This window comes from Chiloscyllium plagiosum, chromosome 15 (genome assembly GCF_004010195.1).
Source record: "Chiloscyllium plagiosum isolate BGI_BamShark_2017 chromosome 15, ASM401019v2, whole genome shotgun sequence".
NCBI classification, from domain to species: Eukaryota; Metazoa; Chordata; class Chondrichthyes; order Orectolobiformes; family Hemiscylliidae; genus Chiloscyllium; species Chiloscyllium plagiosum.
Genome location: NC_057724.1, coordinates 5,723,341 through 5,742,674, shown reverse-complemented (window position 1 = coordinate 5,742,674; position 19,334 = coordinate 5,723,341). Strand labels below are relative to the sequence as shown.

The 19,334-nt window shown below is 44.4% G+C and overlaps 1 protein-coding gene across 6 annotated transcripts in view; it reads left to right on the top strand.

Moving 5' to 3' along the window:
- Window positions 1-19,334, top strand: part of dock11 (dedicator of cytokinesis 11) — a 301,498-nt gene that overhangs the window by 41,251 nt on the left and 240,913 nt on the right. For all 6 annotated transcript variants that reach the window (XM_043704339.1, XM_043704341.1, XM_043704340.1 and 3 more), the window contains exons 2-3: window positions 8,871-8,987; window positions 12,961-13,050. In XM_043704339.1, the coding sequence (XP_043560274.1) occupies window positions 8,871-8,987; window positions 12,961-13,050 (207 nt within the window). The remainder of the gene's footprint in view (window positions 1-8,870; window positions 8,988-12,960; window positions 13,051-19,334) is intronic.

Here is a 19,334-nt window from a genome sequence, read left to right as displayed (position 1 = left end):
GTCTGTGTGGGTTTCCTCCGGGTGCTCTGGTTTCCTCCCACAGTCCAAAGATGTGCAGGTCAGGTGAATTGGCCATACTAAATTGCCCGTAGTGTTAGGTAAAGGGGGTAAATGTAGGGGAATGGGTGGGTTGCGCTTCGGCTGGTCGGTGTGGACTTGTTGGGCCGAAGGGCCTGTTTCCACACTGTAAGTAATCTAATCTAATCTAATCTAATAACTAATAAATGAGGTGAGGATAGCTATTGAGTAATTCTGGAACTCCCTTCCTCATACCACTCGTCTTTATTCCACCCCAAGCACTCAAGAAGGTAGCTCACCACCTCCTTCGCAAGGAAAGTAGGGATGAGCAAATAAATGCTGACCTCACCAATGACACCCACATCCCATGAATGACTGATAAAATAAAAATGTAATGATTGTTTTACTCTTGGACCTGACTTACCAACTGTGAATGGGCAGAATGGCTCAGTGACTATGGTTCATTTGAACTCACAGGAAAGCAGAGTGGAACGGAAGTACAAATTCAGCTAAATGGAGAGTCGAGTGTTCCTTTCAGCCATTCTGTCACAAGCATTGAGGGATTGTGTTTTGTAAGCCAGTTGGTTTCTTATCGTGCAGTTGTAGTGTATTCCGAAATCTGTCAGATCATTTGAGAATCTCCAGTGGGGGAGTCAGTGATACTTCACTTAGAATGTACAGGCTGACATAACTGCTGTTGAGTGTCAGCATCTATCCAGTTCCTCTTGAGTGTCTTAATTCCTTTACTTCACCACCCAGTTGCCATGCCAACAGCTATCCAGACCTTAAATTCTGGGTTTCCCTTCCCCTTGCTCCATTAAACTATTTTCCAAAAATCTATGCCTGCAATCAAATTTATGGCCATCTCTCGAATATCTCCTCCCTTGGGCCTAGTATGAATTTGACTGATTCCAGCAAATTGAGAGATGATGTTATGTTTTTGAAATGGAGGTTCTTCTGCACAGTCTAAAACACGGCAGAAAAAGTGGTCACTTTGTTTCAAAGCTCTCTTCTGAATGACTTTCCCATTGCAAAAGCATTATTGATACCAAGATGACAAGCAGTTGAAAAATCTGTTGGTTGGTTTTCCTTCTCACTGTCATCAAATCAATGCTGACTTTTTTTTTTAGATTAGATTACTTACAGTGTGGAAACAGGCCCTTCGGCCCAACAAGTCCACACCGACCCGCCGAAGCGTAACCCACCCAGACCCATTCTCCTACATTTACCCCTGCACCTAACACTACGGTCAATTTAGCATGGCCAATTCACCTAACCTGCACATTTTTGGATTGTGGGAGGAAACCGAAGCACCCGGAGGAAACCCACGCAGACACGGGGAGAATGTGCAAACTCCACACACACAGTCGCCTGAGGCGGGAAATGAACCCAGGTCTCTGGCGCTGTGAGGCAGCAGTGCTAACCACTGTGCCAGTGGTTCAGTGCAAATTATTTTGGTGGCTAGACGTAAAATGTGATTAAACAGGACTTTTGTGCAAACCTGAATATTCATAATGGCCACGTTCCTTCAAACTGGAAACATGAGAGATGAAGGAAAAATGAAGTATGAGTTTATTGGGCTTCCACAACAATCTGTGGGCTTGGCTGAGGAAATCATCTCTGATAACTCAAAGTTTAAGTGAACACATGAGGTTTCGATACTCCCCGTTACTGAAAATAGACTTGGCCAGTTAACTTCCAATGCTGATGTAAACTGGAAGAATGATTTGGATGAGAACTGAATGGATTCAATCAACAGCTGACCCTTTTAAAAGCAGTGTGAAAATTGTTGATCTCATCAGTTACTGGCACCTAATTCCAATGCTAAAGCATTACATCTGGAAATACCTGACAGCCAAACAAGTCTTTGTGTTAAAAATATTGCAAAATTGAAAAGACAAATTAGGTATAGGCCCCTCACATCTGGTCTGTCACTGAATAAACCAGCCACTTTTCACTGATAACTTTTCATTCCTCTGCTTATGAAGACTCAATCTACCTCTCCCTTAAAGAAATATTCAGGGCCTACCACCACCTTTTGAGGAAGGGACTTCAAAAGATTTTGCCTTATCTTGATTTTAAGACTTCCTTCCCTCAAGCATATTAATGAACCAGGTAAGTTTTTGTGGCAAGCAACATTGGTAACATGGTCACCATGAAGACTAGCTTTTTATTCCAAAATATTCAGACTTCAGTTGCTGCTGTGGTGGGTTTCAAGCTCATGTCCTCAGAACATTAGCCCAGTGTTCTTTATTGTTAGTGCAGTGACATTATTACCTCTAAATTTAACAAAGTGGAAGTGGCCTGAATCCCAAAGGGAGACTGATTATCCTCTCATTAAAGGAGATGACTAATAGCGAGTTTAAACTGAGGGTCACCAGGCCTCAGGAGAGGGGTGAGGTCAAGAAAGCAGAGTCCCCGCCATTGTGGTGACCTTGGTGCAGAACGGGAATAGGACCTGTGCTGTCGGAATAACTCCGCAACTCAAACCAGCTGTCCAGCCAGCTGAGCTGTGAAGCCCAGGATCCTCCTTTTTCCAGCAACATAGAAGCTCAGCAGGAGTAGGCCCTTTGAGGCAAAAGTGAGGACTGCAGATGCTGGAAACCAGAGTTTAGATCAGAGTGGTGCTGGAAAAGCACAGCAGGTCAGGCAGCATCCGAGGAGCAGGAAAATCGACATTTTGGGCAAAAGCCCTTCATCAGGAATTTGGCCCTTTGAGCCTTCTCGGGCATTCAATATGATCATAGCTGATCATCCAAATCCTGTTCCCACATTCTCCCTATACCCTTTGATCCCTTTAGCCCTGAGAACTATATCTAACTCCTTCTTCAAAACATTGAATGTTTTAGCCTCACCCTCTTTTTGTGGCAGAGAATTCTACAGGCTCACCACTCTCTGGGTGAAGAGATTTCTCCTCATCTCTGTCCTAAGGGGTTTGCCCCATATCCTTAGACTGTGATCCCAGGTATTCCATTTCCTGTACGTTGTCCTGCTCATGACTGTCCTTCCACCAGCCTCCCTGTTATCTAATGCAATTCTTTGAAATCCCAGACTTGGGCCAAATGGGCTTGAACTAAGACCCTCTGACCCAGAGGTTTGGTCTGTACTGCCAGCTCACTCCTGCTAGCTTTTTGCTCAAAAACATTCAACTGAATTTTATCAGACACTAGTGTCAATTTTGGCAGGTTCCATGAAGGATTTCTTGTGAAACCTAAGAGATTTCTCACAATATCTTCCCAAACTCAGCTTGTTACCTTTGCACCAGGTCCGATTGTGTCCTCCTCCCTATATCCTTTCTCTCCCTGGAGATGGTTGTCACTGCTGGGACCACTGTGATCCCTGCCATTCCTGTAGCAGGTTGATCACTAGGTCAGTGGCCACGCACCTGATCCAGTGCTGTTGGTGCGGAGCTGTTCAGGATCTGCCTCAGACCCAAGTTGGATGAAGGCAAATTGACATCCTGCTGTGCGAACAGGGACCTGGAGATCCCAGGGGATGGAGTGGTGCAGAGGAGGATAGATAGTCCTTATCCCTCAGGATCAGCTGGGCCACCAGTCAATGCTAACCTGATCTACGGTTGGTACCCAGGCCAGAGGAACACTCAACAGTGTAGGAAGAAGGCCAATAAGGGTGCGTGAATGTAGTTCAATAAGTTAAAGCTAGATAGTCGTAAGATTCAGACAACGTGATGTATAAATGAGCAGGCTAACTGTGCTAACCAGCAACTCTCAAGAATGTAAGAAATCAGATCAGAAGGTTCATTGAGCTGGTTCCTTTCATCCCAATTATGGCTGTTCATCACCTTCGCCCGGTATTTCTGCCCATTCCCCATATCCCTTGAATCCCAGCAAGACCAAAGTCTGCCTATCCCAGTCTTAAAGAATGTGACAGAGGTATGGAATTCCCAGATTCACAAACCTCTTTGTCTGAACTAATGTCTGTGCTAATTTAATCCTAAATTATTATCTGCTATTGCTCAAATTGTGCCCTTTTGTTCTAGTTTAATGCTATCACTTTTCTTTCGTCTAAACCTTAGAGAATGTAGACCCAATTTATCATCCTTTCATCATATTGAATTGAATTGAATTTATTGTCACGAGTACTGAGGCACAGTGAAAAGCTTTGCCTTGTGAGCAATACGGGCAGATCACAGAGTTAAGTAGCACAGATAGGTAAATAGTAGGTAAACAGCGACAAAAACCAAAACACAGGTACAGGCGAATGTTAAGAGTTTGTGAGTCCATTCAGTATTCTAACAACAGTAAGGTAGAAACTGATATAAAACCGGCTGGTGCGTGGGTTCAGGCTTCTGTACCTTCTCCCCGATGGTAGAGGTTGTAGAAAAACATTGCCAGGGTGGGATGGATCTTTGAGAATGCTGGCAGCTTTTCACTGACAGTGGGCCTGGTAGATGGATTCTATAGATGGGAGGTTGGCCTTTGTGATTGTCCAGGCCAAATTCACCACTCTCTAACCATCTCCGGTCTTGAATGGTACAGTTGACGTACCAGGTAGTGATAGAATGCTCTCGATGGCGCACCTATAAAAGTTGGCAAGGGTATTTGCCATCATGCCAAATTTCCCCAGCTGCCTGAGGAAGAAGAGATGTTATTGGGCCTTTGTAACCAGTGCGTCCACAAGAAGAATCCAAGAGAGCTTGTTGTGGATGACTGCTCCCAGGAGCTTGACACTCTCCACTCGTTCCACCCCTGTGCTGTTAATGTGTAGGGGTCATGAGTAACATCCCGCCGAAAGTCAATAATGGGTTCCTTGGTTTTGCCAGCATCGAGAGTTAGGTTGTTCTCAGTGCACCATTTTTCCAGGTCTTCCACCTCCCTTCCGTAGTCTGTTTCATCGCCTTCTGAGATTCAATCGACTATGGTGTCGTCATCAGCGAACTTGTAAATGACATTAGTCTGGTATTTGGTGATGCAGTCATGGGTATACTGTGAGTACAGTATGGGGCTCCAGTGTTGAGTGTTAGTCAGGATGAAATATTGTCCCCAATCTTCACTGATTGTGGCCTGTGGGTCAGGAAACTGAGGATCCATTTGCAGAGAGTGGGGCTTAGTCCGAGATCACTAAGTTTAGCAATCAGTCTCGAGGGGATAATAGTGTTGAAGGCTGAACTGTAGTCAGTGAATATGATTCTTCTGTAGCTGCTCTTGGTGTCAAGATGTTCTAGGGAGGAGTGAAGGGCAGGTGAAATGGCATCTGACATGGATCTGTTGGTCCGATAGGCAAATTGGAATGGGTCAAGAGTAGTGGTGAGGCTGGACTTGGTTTATGCCATGACCAGCCTTTCAAAGCACTTCATGACTACCGAAGTTAGGGCCGCTGGGTGGTAGCCATTGAGACGTGCTGCATGAGTCTTTTTAGGCACTCTTGAACCAGGCAGGATCAGTGGCCTGTTGCAGGGAGAGGTTGAAGATGTCGAGAAGACCTCTGCCAATTAACCTGCACATGCTCTGAGTGTACAGGCCTGGTACTCTGTCTGGTCTCATCGCTTTCCTTGGATTCACACAGAGGAAAACTGATCTGACCTCTGATGCAATAACTGTGGGGATAGGTTCGTCAGGACTTGTCAGAATAGGTCTTACCCCAAAATTCTGCTCCAAGCGAGCATAGAAGGCATTGAGACGATCTGGGAGGGATATGTCATTGTCTGCTGTCTCTGTTTAGAACCTGTGATGTCATTCAGTCCTTGCCATGGTCGCCGGGTGTCTGTCTGGGTCTCTAGTTTGGTTCGGTATTGGTCCTTGGCTGTCTTAATGGCTCTGTGAAGGTCATATTTGGATCCCTTATATTTGAGTGGGTCTCCTGATCTGAAGGCCTCATGCCTGGTTTTTAGCAGGTTCTGTATGTCCTGATTCACCCAGGGTTTCCTGTTGGGGAACACCCGGATTGACTTTCTCGGTATGCAGTCCTCCACTCACTTGCTGATGAAGTCTGTGACAGTGGTGGCGTAGTCATACAAAGGTACCTGCAGACTGTTTGAACATGCCCCAATCAGCCAATTCCAGATAGCACTGGAGTTAGTCCTCTGCCTGCTCCGACCAGCCCTGGACCTGTATCTGCACGGCAGTCTCCTGCTTGAGCTTTTGTCTGTAAGCCAGGAGAAGAAACACGGCATTGTGGCCGAAGTTCCTGAACTGAGCTGAGGGATGAAATGGTAGGCATCCTTCACAGTGTTGTTGCAGTGGTCTAAGATGTTCGGGCCCCTGATGGGGCATGTAATGTTCTGGTGGTACTTGGGCAACATCTTCCTTAAATTGGCTTGATTGAAGTTGCCAGTTACAATAAACAGGGCCTTGGGATGTTCTTTCTCCAGGGTGTTAGTGGTGGAGTACAGCACATCCAGAGCTTCCTCAAGCGTAGCTCATCATAACCATGTAAAGAAAACTGACGCAGGTTTCTGCCACTCATGGGGGCTTTAATTAGCAAAGGAACAATGTGATCCTATTTTCAACTATTCATGAATAACTCTGCTAATCAAGATTCTTACTAATGGAGTGCCTCAGGTACCCAATGCCAACGAAAAATCTCTCAGTTTAAGAGCATCTTAGGGCTTGGCAGATGAAAATGTTTGCTATTTGTCCTAACTATAGAACAATGGTGACAACAAAATATATGTTAATTTTTCAGTGCCTTATTGAACATCCTTCTCCTCTCCCTTATGTAGTTAGGCTTTAGTTTTGTACTATAGACTGTCAGCTACTTGGTTCAGTCTGCCCAACTTGATTTAACAGGAACCAGAAAGGCATGAAAATTGTTATCATTCAATCTGAGCAGGAATTGAACCCATGATCCAGTAGTAAAAACACAATGTGCTGTGCTTAACTCTGTGTTCGAGCTCCTCAATGCTTGCACTGTAATTCATTTGCAGTTTGTAATCTGTTTTTGTAGTTATGCAGAGGAGGAGCGAGTCTATTCAGCAGAAGGGAGTGGCTCTCAGTAATGGCCATAATGTAGCCAAGGAAACCAACCACACTTAACTCTTGAGGAAGTATCTACCCTTGAGAAGGGGAGTGCACTGCAAATGATATGGAGCAGTAATCTCGAGGCACAAGCTAATACTCAGGGCCCATGGGTTCAATTCCCGTCATGGATTTCAAACTCAGTAATAAATGTAGGAGATAAAGTTGGGTTCAAGTCCCACCTCTCTTAGACAAATGTAATAACATCTTGGAACGTGTTTATGAGAAGAGAATCCATAAAGCTCGCTATTGATAGTGGTGACCATGCCAACTTCCATGGATTGTATCAAAAATCCACTCGATTCACTAGTGCTTTATCGAGAGGATATCTGCTATCCTTACTTGATGTGGTTTACATATGACTCGAGATGCGCAGCAGTGTGGCTTACTCCTAACTGTACTGCTCAGATAGCACCTTCCAAAACATGACCACAACTTTGTAGAAGGACAAGGGCAGGTTCATAAGAACATCTCTACCTGAAAATTCCCTTCTAAGTCACTTGCCATCCTGACTTGGAAGTACATCACCGTTCATTCACTGTCACTGGTTTAAAATACTGGAATTCCTTCCCTATGGCATTGTTGGGGGGGCCTACACCCCAAAGACTGCAGTGATTGAAGAAGACAATTCACTAGCACTCTCTCAGTTAGGGATGGGCAATAAATGTCAGCAAAGGTCTCATCCCCTGAAGGATGGGCAAAAATCCTGGCCCTGTCAGTGATTACCACACTGTATTAAAGAATAAAGGGAAATGCATCCACTGCAATTGTTGTATTTTGTACTTCACATCTATATGACCAAATATGAAAATCAAACAATAGCACTGGTTTGTAATTGAATGAACTGATTACAATTGAGTCTAATTGTTTAATAGTAAATAATATGGTGGTTGAAAGGAAACCTGGCTGTCATCAGTTTTAAAACAACCTTGAACCATTTGCTTCAGAAATCTGTTCCAGTTGCTCAATAACTTACAGGACTTAAAAATCTTGCTGAAGGTAAGATCTGACCCAGCTCAAGAGTAGAGATTTCTTCCTTATTTTTCTTTAATGAAAGGCTTACCCATCACTTTCTTACCTCAGCTTTCTCTTGTCTCTTCTCAAAATTTTAGGAGATCTGTAAAGAATGCTCAGTCTTTCAAAAACCATGCTAATTTGTTTTAAAATCCATCTGGTTCCTTAAAGGAATGCACCATCATCACCTCTATCCAATGAGAGAGCAGTTTGTGCTCTTCCAGGACCATGGTCCCGTCCACTTTACCAAGTTGGGGAGATGGTGACTAGCAATCCAGAACCCCAGGCTAATGCTTTGGGGAAATAGTTAGAATCCCACCATGGTAGATCATAACAAATAATAAAAAAAAAACTGAAAACACTGTAAATGCTAGAAATCAGGAAAAAACCCTGAAATTGCTGGAAAAAAAACTCAGCAGGTCTGGCAGCATCTGTGGAGAGAAAGCAGGGTTAACATTTCCGAACAAGTGATCCTTCCTCCGATCGTGACATTTGAATTCCATAAATTTCTGGGGAAAAAATGGTGTCAGTGGTGTCAGTGTTGATTCTTTTAAAAGCCCATCTGGTTCACTAATGTCCTATAGAGAAGGAGATCTCCCGTCCTTATCTGGTCTGGCTTACATGTGACTCCAGACCCACACCGATGTGGTTGACAGTTAGGGGTGGGCAATAAATGTGGGCCTTGCCAGTGATGCTCACATCCCATGAATGAATAAAGCAAAAACAAATTACTACTTGTTCCTGAAAGTTGGTTTTAGAGATATCCTTTGAAGGTTTAGTTTGATGAAGTAAAGAATCAATCTGTTACCTTCCCACTGCTTCAGTCACCCTAAATGAACCCTCCTGTTTGTCTTTCTGAAGGAGAAAACAAAAATCATCGAGCCATTGGATTACGAGAATGTCATTGCACAACGGAAAGCGCAGATTCAAAGTGATCCTCTGCGGGATCTTTTGCAGTTCCCTTTGGATGAGATCTCGGTGAGTAAGCAAATTTATGCAGCTTGCGTACTGACCAAGTTTGAATGGTCCTGCCAGGGTTTTCCTCCTGGAGAGTAATCGTGGGAGAGGCAGTGGAAAGGTGGGGATTTGGACTCAGGAACATCAGCTACTGGAGCAAGCCATTCAGTCCCTTGATCTGTACCTTACCCCTTTTTATCCAACTTCGCTCCATATCCCTTGATACCGTTCCCCAGTCTTTAAAGCTCTAAATACTCCCAAGCATTCACAGCCTTTTGGAGTCAGCCTTTAAATGAAAATATTAATTCCTGCTTTCCCATTGGAAGGGGCTGGCTTTAATTCTTAATGTTAAGGTTAATGTTCTAATTGTGTTCCCTTGTTCTTGGTTTTCTCACCATTTGAAACCTTTTTATTTTTTTCTCTATTCAGTTAATCCTTGTATAGAATTATAGAATCCCTACAAGGTGGAAGACTCAGCCAGTAGAGTCTACACCAACCCTCGAGTATCCCACCCAGACCCATCCCCATATCCCTGTAACCCTGCCTTTCCCATAGCTAACCCACCTAACAGACACATTTCCGGGCACTGTGGGAAATTTGGCAGGGCCAGTCCACCTAATGAGCTCATCTTTGGACAGTGGAAGGAAACCAGAGCACCTGGCAGAAACCCACGCAGACATGGGGAACATGTACAAACTCCATACAGACAGTTACCTCAGAGTGGAATCGAACCCGTGTCCCTGGCGCTGTGAGGTAGCACTGAGCCATCCTGCTGCCCTTTTACTCTTTGAAATACCTTAATCTGAAGATTCTTCCATCTTTTATTACAGTCAAGGGAAATGTGTGCTAAAGCTGATGCTCCATGAATCTTATCTCCACATGAGAAATGTTCAGGCAATGAAAGGAGAAAGAGTAAAAATGTTTTGTATGAGTTTGCGAAGAAAACGTGCACCTTTACTACAATAAAACAACCCAGCGTACCTCAAAGGCCCAACAATTGAAGTCTGGGGGGGAAGCAAAAGCGTGGCTTCGGTGAAGCTCTTGAAGAGTGTTGTTTGGGGGATTGTGGAGAGTGGGGTAACCACAGCTGAAGGGATGCCACCAGCAAAGCGCTGTCAAAGAGGAGGGAGGGAAACTGAATGGATGGAACTGGTGGGCAGGTCAATGTAGATGTACTCACTGAGCTATCAGGAAAGTTGAAGCCATGATGCTTATTCAAAAAAGCAAGTAAATATTTGAAAAAGGTCAATTTGAAAGAGTACAGTCAGTTCCGCTATAATGCCTGTTGCTTTAATGCGATTGAAGAATTTAGACTTTATTTGGAGAATGTGCACTTTTCTTACCTATATTGGCTAAAATGCAATTCCACTCCCATTAGTTTAAATGGTGTGGCTATTGCGTGATTTTCTTATAAAACGAGATCGCACGAGAATGGAACTATCACGTTATATCAGAATGACTGTACATGAAAGGACACTTTGGGATCAGAGAACTTGTAAACGCATGTTGGATTGAATGACCTTCTTTGGCGCTGACTCAAAAACATGGAAACACTGCAGATAAAGTTGGGTGGATGGGTTACCTCCAGAGGTAGCCAGGTAGTGCAGGAGTCTCCTGTGGCTATACCCATTTCAAGCAGGTCTGCTGTTTTGGATACCATCGGGGGTGGGATAGCCTCTCAGGGGGATATAGCACTGACAGCCAGGTTTCTGGTACTAAGACTGTTAAGGAGGGTATGTGAGATTCCAAGTGATCGATTGTAATAGGGGATTGTCTCTTCTGGGGCACAGACAGACGTTTCTATTGCTGTCAGCAACACATCAAGATGGTGTGTTGCCTCCCTGGTGCCAGGGTTAAGGATGTCTCCGAGATTATGTTGAGTATTCTGAAAGGGGAGAGTGAACAGTTGGAGGTCATTGTGCATGTTGATATCAATAACACAAGTTGGGAAAGGGATGAGGTTCTGTCGAGAGAATACAGGAAACTAGGCAGAAAGTTAAACAAGTAGATCATTGAGCGTAGTAATATCTGTATAACTACTGGTGCCATGTGCTAGTAAGGGTAGGAATGGAAGGATAGAGCAAATGAATGCAGGGCTGAGGAGGTGGTACAGGGTCAGGAGTTCACACTTTTGAATGGTTGGGATCTCTTCAGGGGTATAAGTGACCTGTATAAGAAGGAGAGGTTCCACCATATTAGAAGGAGACCAATTTTCTTTACGGGGAGATTTGCTAGTTCTACCTGGAAGGCCTTAAACTAGTTTGGGGGTGGGGGGAGGTGGTGGGGAATATTGATAGTGTATCACCATAGTGATAAAAAAAGAAAAGGCTGAGCCTGTTACAGTAGATAAGGGGTGCAAGTCAAATAGTCAAAGCAGACGAGAGCTTGGCAGCGAATGAGGTAGACTGATGAATTAAACTGCACTTACTTCAATGCAAGAGGCCTGACAGGTAAGGCAGATGAACTTAGGGGGGAAAGTGAGAGCTGCAGATGCTGGAGATCAGAGCCGAAAATGTGTTGCTGGAAAAGCGCAGCAGGTCAGGCAGCATCCAAGGAGCAGGAGAATCGACGTTTCGGGCATGAGCCCTTCTTCAGCCCTTCCTGAAGAAGGGCTCATGCCCGAAACGTCGATTCTCCTGCTCCTTGGATGCTGCCTGACCTGCTGCGCTTTTCCAGCAACACATTTTCGGCTCAGATGAACTTAGGGCATGGTTGGGAACATGGGACATCATACCTATTACAGAAACGTGGCTCAGAGATGGACAGGATTGGCAGCTTAATGTACCGGAGCAGAGATGCTATAGGAAGGATAGAAAGGGTGGCAAGAGAGGAGAGGGAGTGGCGTTTTTGGTTCGGGGTAACAATACAGCTGTACTTAGGGCCACTTAGGGAGGATATTCTTGGGAGATCCTCCAGTGAAAATATATAGGCGGAACTGAGAAATAAAGAGATTAAGAAGCAAATTTGTAAGGAGGTGTTGGTTATCTGTAAGAATAAGGTTATAATGGTAGGGGATTTTAACTTGGAGAGAAAGAAACTGCAGATGTTGGAATCCTAGGTAGACAGACAAGGGACTGGAAGAACAGAGAAGCCAGGCAGCATCTGGAAGTGGAGAAGTAAATGTTTTGGGTGTATCCCTTCTTCAGGACTGGGGCTGGATGTAAGAGGAGCTGCAGATAAGGAGCGAGGGGTGGTGGTGCAGGGTTTGGGTGGCGAGTGGGTTGGAATATTGAGGTAGTGATAGGTGAACATTGGTGGTTGATACACATGGTTGGTTGATGGGAGGAATGAATCTGTTTGGTAGCTGGAAGGAAGGTCAAAGAGAGGAATGGAATGGAAGGGATGGGGAGGGGCTGGTTTGGGATTCAGGGGATGGGTGGGAAGGTTATTTGAAATTGGAGAACCCATTTTTGAGTCCTCTGGGCTGTAGTTCTGGGCGGAAGATGTGTTGTTCCTCCATTTTGCGGTCTGATTCACTGTGGTAATGAAGGAGGCCGAGGATAGTAATGTGGGAAGGGGAATTAAAATGGGCGGTGATTGGGAGTTCCACTCGGTCCCTGCGGGCCCGGCTGAGATGCTTGGCAACCGGTTCCCTAAGTTTACGTTTGGTCTCACCAATGGCACATTTTGCAGAGTGGCGGAGACAGGTAGAAATTCAATGTTTGAAAGGCATCTGGGGGGTTTATGAGTAGGAAGGTTTTAGAGGGACTTGGGCCAAATGCTGGCAAATGAGACTAGGTCAGATTGGGATGTCTGGTCAGCATGGATGATTTGGAGCGAAGGGTTAATTTCCGTGCTGTATGACTCGCTGACTGCCCTATAATGTTTTGTGGACGATGGACAACATCACTGCAAAATTACTGTTCAGCGAAGAATGACCCTGAAGCTTGATTGAAGTCCAGTTATGCAGCAAATCAATATCTTTACATTCAATAAGTGTATGTGTTCCCCACAAACTGCCATTCCTGAACACAAATATATTTTTTCTGAATAGATCTCGATAATTCCACGTCAGAGGAGAACCATCCAGTCTACACTGCCTTTAGATGCTGAAAAACTGGCTCAAAGCCTGCTGGTCAAAGAGGTATGACATGGAAGTGTGTTCCAATTAATGTGGGATTATTGACTCTTCCTCTGAAATTCTCTCCCCATCTCCATTTCTCTGCCCCTCCTTTAAGATTCTCCTTAACACTTGCTGTTTTAGCCAAACCTTTGATGACTACTTTAAATATTTTCCTCCATTGACTTGGTGTCGGTATTTTTTTGATCTGCCAAATAAGATGTCTCGGGATCTTTCACTGTGTTAAAGGTGCTATTCCAATGCACATTGCTGTTGCCTGTGTGATGAATATGTTTTAAAACCGATTCGCCTCACTAGGTTGCACGAGCTCTGTTCAGAGTGACAGATTAGATTGAACTTGATGCACCGCCTCAAATCTGGAAACACAAGATTATTTTCCTCAAATTGTAGAGAAATCATTCAATGGGTGCAAAGGAAGTTCCAACAACTAGAATTGCTGAGTAAGCTTTTCACTTGAGACTTAACTAAAATCCAGCTTTTCCAAGCTGGGTTTTAAAAAGATCATTGCTCATAAGAATCCCTGACAAGGCCAACATTTGTTGCCTGCTGCCCGTGGGAAGGCGATGGGGAGCTGCCATCTTGAACCACTACAGGTTTTATCATGTGGATATGCCCACAGTGCAGCTTTGAAGGGCTTTGACCCAGCAACATGGAAGGATTGGTGATTTATATATATCAAAGTCAACTTGGTGTTTGGCTTGGAGACGAACTTGCTGGTGGTGATGTTCCCATGTATCTGTTGCCTCTGACCTTTTAGATGGTAGAGGTCACCAGTTTGGCAGATACTGCTGAAGGAGCCTTGGTGGGTTATTACAGTTCATCTTGCAGATGGCGCAAAATGCTATGACTGTACAGTGGTGCTGGAGGAGTGAGCGCTCATTTATGCTGGGGGTTATGTGGTGCTGAGTGACATCTTTCAGTTAGTGCTAATGGCTCTGAGCAGAAAACAAGTGATATTAAGCATTTTACAGGGGAGAGATTGAAGAGGAGCGAGCCCTTCTCTGTGACCTCGGTGCAGGAATTGAACCCAAGTTGTTGGTGTCACTCTGCATTGCAAACCTGAGAGGGTAAAGGACTGAGGGTCAGTCAGCTGGCCAGCTAGATTGCAATGCAAAGTGAGGCCAATAGTGCAGGCTCAATTCTTGCATTGGCTGAGGTTATCATGAAAGTACCACCTTCCTGACCATGTCCTCACCTGAGACATGGTGGCCCTTGGGTTAAACCACTACCAGTCATCTCTGTCTAATGTGAAAGCAGCCCTAAGATTCTCCTGGGAGTATGATGACTTTACCTCTTCTGCCATTTGTCCCTGTTGCACATTCCTGTATTGGGTTGGTATATCACCAAGTAGTGTTCCTATTACTAACCAGGATCCAGGACAGGGCACACCAATAACCAGGCTCTGCTGTGCTCAGATTCAAGCAGAGCCTGTTGAGTCCAGGTCAAGGGCTGGCGTCCGGGTCCCAGAGCAGTACTTGGGCCTGTGATTTGCCCCCGATCCCTGTTACTACATCTGAGTTTACCGTGTCCCTCAAATCTGGGAACACAACTATTCACAGTCATTCTGCTTGCTGTCCCTTGGCTAACTTTGCGTCCCTATTGGCACTGACACCTAAATCCCAGAGGCTTCCGTTTTGGAAGCACATTCACTGTATTATCAAATGGCATTTAAAACTCATCGACACAACGTTCTCCCCAACATTTCATCAATCCTGTCAGTTACTCTGTCACAAAACTCGATCAGATAGTCAGACATGATTTACTTTTCAGGAATAAAAGCCAAAAATGCTGGAGATATGTTGAAGCATTAACTGTGCTGTCCTCTCTCACCATGCTCCCAGACCTGCTGGATCATTAAGTGCTTTCTATGTGTATTTCAGATTTCCAGTATTGAAGAACTTTGCTCTTGCCTTCAACAAACCTGCGGTGTTTTTGTTTTAATTTGTTTATCCATTCTAGAGGATGGCATATTAAGCTTTGGGGCTACCTAATGAACAGATAGAAGGTATTGCTGATATTATCAATTGTGTAATTGCAAATCCAACACCTGGTTGTATTCACAGAATTGTTATAATCTAGAAGGAGATAGTGAGAACTGCAGATGCTGGAGAGTCAGAGTGGATAAAGTGTTTTCATCATAGAATCCCTACAGTGTGGAAACAAGCCATCCAGCCCAACAAGTCCACACCGACCCTCTGAACAGTTTCTCACCTAGACCCATTCCCCTACCCTATTACTCTATATTTCCCCTGACTAAAGCACCTAACTTACAGGTCCCCGAACACTATGGTCAATTTAGCATGGCCAATTCCCCTAACCTGCACATCTTTGGACTGTGGGAGGAAACTGGAGCACCCACAGGAAACCCGCGCAGACACGAGTAGAATGTGCAAACTCCATACAGACAGTTGGCCAAAGCTGGAATCGAACTGGGTCCCTGGTGCTGCGAGGCAGCAATGCTAACCACTGAGCCACCACGCCGCTCTTAGACCTGCTGTGCTTTTTCCAGCTCAACTCTTTATCCATTGTAGAGAGGAGGAGGCCATTTGGCCCATCATGCCTATACCAGCTCTTCAAACAAGTGTTGTTATCTAATGCCAATCTGCTTCTCCTTCCCCATCAATTGAAACACCATTTCTATCCAAATAACCATCCAGTGCCCTTTTGAATGCCACAATTAAACTTGCCTCCCACCACATTTCCACGCTAACTACTCTGTGTGAAAAAGATTTCTTTTTCAAAACACCTTTGCTTCTTCTGCATGTCATTTCAAATCTATGCCTTCTCATTCTCATTCGGGAACAGCTCCTCCCTGCCTACTACATCCAGCCTGCTCATGCTTTGGAACGCCACTATCCAATCTCCTCTCGGCCTTCTCTTCAAGGAGAATAGTCCCAATTTCTTCACTGGATCCTCATAAGTTTCTCACCTGTGGAATTGTTCTTAGAAATTGCTTCTGCACTCTCCGATGCATCCACACCTTTCCTATAATGTGGAGCACACAACTGTATACAACACTCCAGCTTAGGTCTAACAAGTCTCTTGTACAAATTCAATATCACCTCCTTACTCTGTACCCTATGCCCTTACTAATAAAGCCAAGAGCTCTGTATGTTTTATTAACTGCTCTCTTGGCAGGTCCTGTTGCCTCATTGATCTGTGTACATATACATCCAGGTCCCTCCTTCTGCACCCACTTTGAGAATTTTACCCCTTCTTTTATCTTTCGCTATTCTTCAAAGTGTATCACCTCACACTGCTCTGCATTGTTTGATCGTGGCTGATTTGTTTCTCAATCCCATTCTCCTGTCTGTTCCATGTAATCTTTGATTCCCTTACTAATCAAAACCAATCTGTCACTGTCTTAAAGGCATTCAATGCCTTGGCCTGCACAGCCCTCTTTAGCAATGAGTTCCACTGATTAATCCCCCTTTAGCTGAAGAAATGCTCTTCATCTCAGTTCTAAAGGGTAGTTCCTTCACTCTTAGGCTGTGCCTCCTGGTCCTAGTCTCTCCTACTGGTGGAAACAATTTCTCCATGTCTACTCTATCCAGGCTCTGGTAAATTTCAATCAGATTCCCCCTCATCCTTCTGAACTCCATCGAGTACAGACCCAGAGTCCTCAACCACTCTTCATGTAAGAAGCTGTTCATATCTGGGATCATTCTTGTAAACCTCCTCTGGATCCCTCCAGAGCCAGCACATTTTTCTTAAGATTTGGGGTCCAACTCAGCTCACAATATTCTAAATGCAGTCTGACCAGGCCTGATAGAGCTCTGCAGTACTTCCCTGCTCTTGTATTCTAGCCTTTTTGAAATGAATGCCAACAATGCATTTGCCTGCCTAAATGCTAACTGAACCTGCATGTTAACCTTAATAAGGTCTTGGACTAGGACTCCCAAGCCCCCTTGTACTTCAGATTTCTGAAGCCTTTCCCACTTTAGAAAATAGTCCACTCCTCTAGTCTTCCTACCAAAGTCGCATAACCTTATATTTTGCCACATTGTATTCCTCCTTTGACTTCTCGCCCAGCATGTCCATGTCCTTCTGCAGCCTCCCTGCTTCCTCAATACTCCCTTTCTCTCCACCTAACTTTTGTCATCTGCAAATTTAGCAACAATGTCCTCATTTCCTAGTCCAGGTTGTTAATGTGTAATGTGAATAGTTATGGTCCCAACACTGACCACTGCAGAATTCCTCTAGTTCCTGGCTATTTGCTGAAAAAGACTTCTTCATCCGCCCTCTGCCTTCTACCAGTCAGCCAATCTTCTAACCATGCCAGTGTCTTGCCCCTAATACCATGGGCTCTTATCTTACATTGTCTCCTGTTCAGCACCTTCTGGAAATCACGTCCACTGGCTCTCCTTTGTCTAACTTGCTCGTTGCCTCCTCAATGAAATCTCCTGGATAAAGCTGTGCTGTCTCAGTCCTATTTTCCATGCCCTTCCAATGACTTTGCAATCTCAATAATGGACTCTCAAATCTTACCAATGACCAAGGTCAGGTTAACCGGCCTATAGTTACCCGTCTTGTGCCTTCTGTCCTTCTTCAGGGGTGATACACAAGTCATTTTTCAGGTCTCTGGGATCCTCCCTGATTCCTGAAAGTTCTTGACCAATGGCTCCACCATCTCCTCAGCTATCTCCAGAAGTCTGGAGTGTTCATTGCCATCTATTGAAAATTCAGAACTGCGGTGGAGGTGGCGAGATGCCCACACTCTTTCTGGCATTTTGTTTTTCCAAGTTTGTCTGTATCAGGTCTTGGCCTTCTGGTCCATTGAAAAATTGACCAAAGGTTCAGAGTGAGGTGAGATAAGTATAACAGAGACATCTGTCTCGGCATTGAGTATGGGCACTCTCCTGCCTCACCCTGAGTCATTCTGTCATCTTGACCTTTCTCTTCTCTATTGCCCACACGCCCAGTGTCACCCATATATTTGTAGCACTTTCTGTTCCATTGCAGTTGAACAACGCCTTGTTCAGGAACAGATATCATGAGAGCTCCTCAGAAGCAATGAGGAAATAGTTGTGACGGTTGTTATGTGAGAAACCATGGAACTAGAGTGAGTTATGTCATCAGAGAATGGGTGGGAGTGTAGCCAAAGGAAAAAAGAACATCCTACCGTTATGTCATTTTGCCCCCTTGAGTCTTTGTAGCCAATGGGACAGTTAACTTGAATAGAGCAAGTGACCTCTTTGGTGCTGCTGGTTGAAGCATTAGCAGTGGCTAACATCTTTCTGCAGAGGTTAAAGGGACCTTGTTTTAATCTGCCAGACCAAAACAACATCCAGCAGATCAGTGCATACTGAAGTGTTAACTGGGATGGGAACCAAGTGGCCATATCTTACATTAGTAATAGTCATTTTCTTTGGAGGGAAAGCAGAGAATCACAGAAGTGCGATGGTACAGGAGGCCACTCTTCCCATCCCACCCTGCTCCAGCTCTCTTTGCCTTAGTTCCATTCTCCTGCCTTCTCCCCGTAATCCTGCCCATTCATCCTATTTCAATTATATTTATCGCTCCATTGAATGCCTCAGTTCAATCTGCCTTTCGAAGCTGTGTTCTCCAGACCTGAACCACTCATCATGTGAAAGCATTTTTGTTTCTAAACTTACATTTGCAACTTTTGCAAAACACTTTAATCTGTACTGCCGCCTTCTTATCCTCTTTACAAGCAGGAACAGGTGCTCCCTATCCAATTGGGCTAGAGCCCTCATGATTTTAAAATTACATCCCAAATTCCTTTGACTTTAAAAAGTCTGTAGAATCATTCCGAAGAGCAATGCAATATTTTTGCCATCATTCTTTCCATGATGCCTTATTGAAACTAAAGTATAGATAACATTTTCACGATAATCCATGCTGTGTATGAAATTTATCACCATGCTCCCAGTATAGAGAAGACTGCCCATCATTTTGTATTAACGGTCATACAGAATATCAATAATTTTGAATGGAGAGATAATCATGCCTTTTCCTGTTCTCTGTATGCTGATGGGCAGTGAGTGTCAATAGTGTATTTTTTATTGTTTGATCTTTAGTTATCTATTCAAATTCTACAATTTAATTGCCAAAGTTTCACTTCATTCCTTAAACGCAGAAAGAATTTGCTTCCTTCCAGCCTCCTTCAGCACCTCAGGATGACTCAGAGCATTAACTACTAATTAATTACTGTCGTAATGTAGGAAATGATTTGGGCAGAGCAAACTCCCAAAAATCAGCAAATGCCAAAATGCCCAGGTTTCCTGTGATTCCCAAGCCACCCACCGAGCCAACTTTAAAAAGTG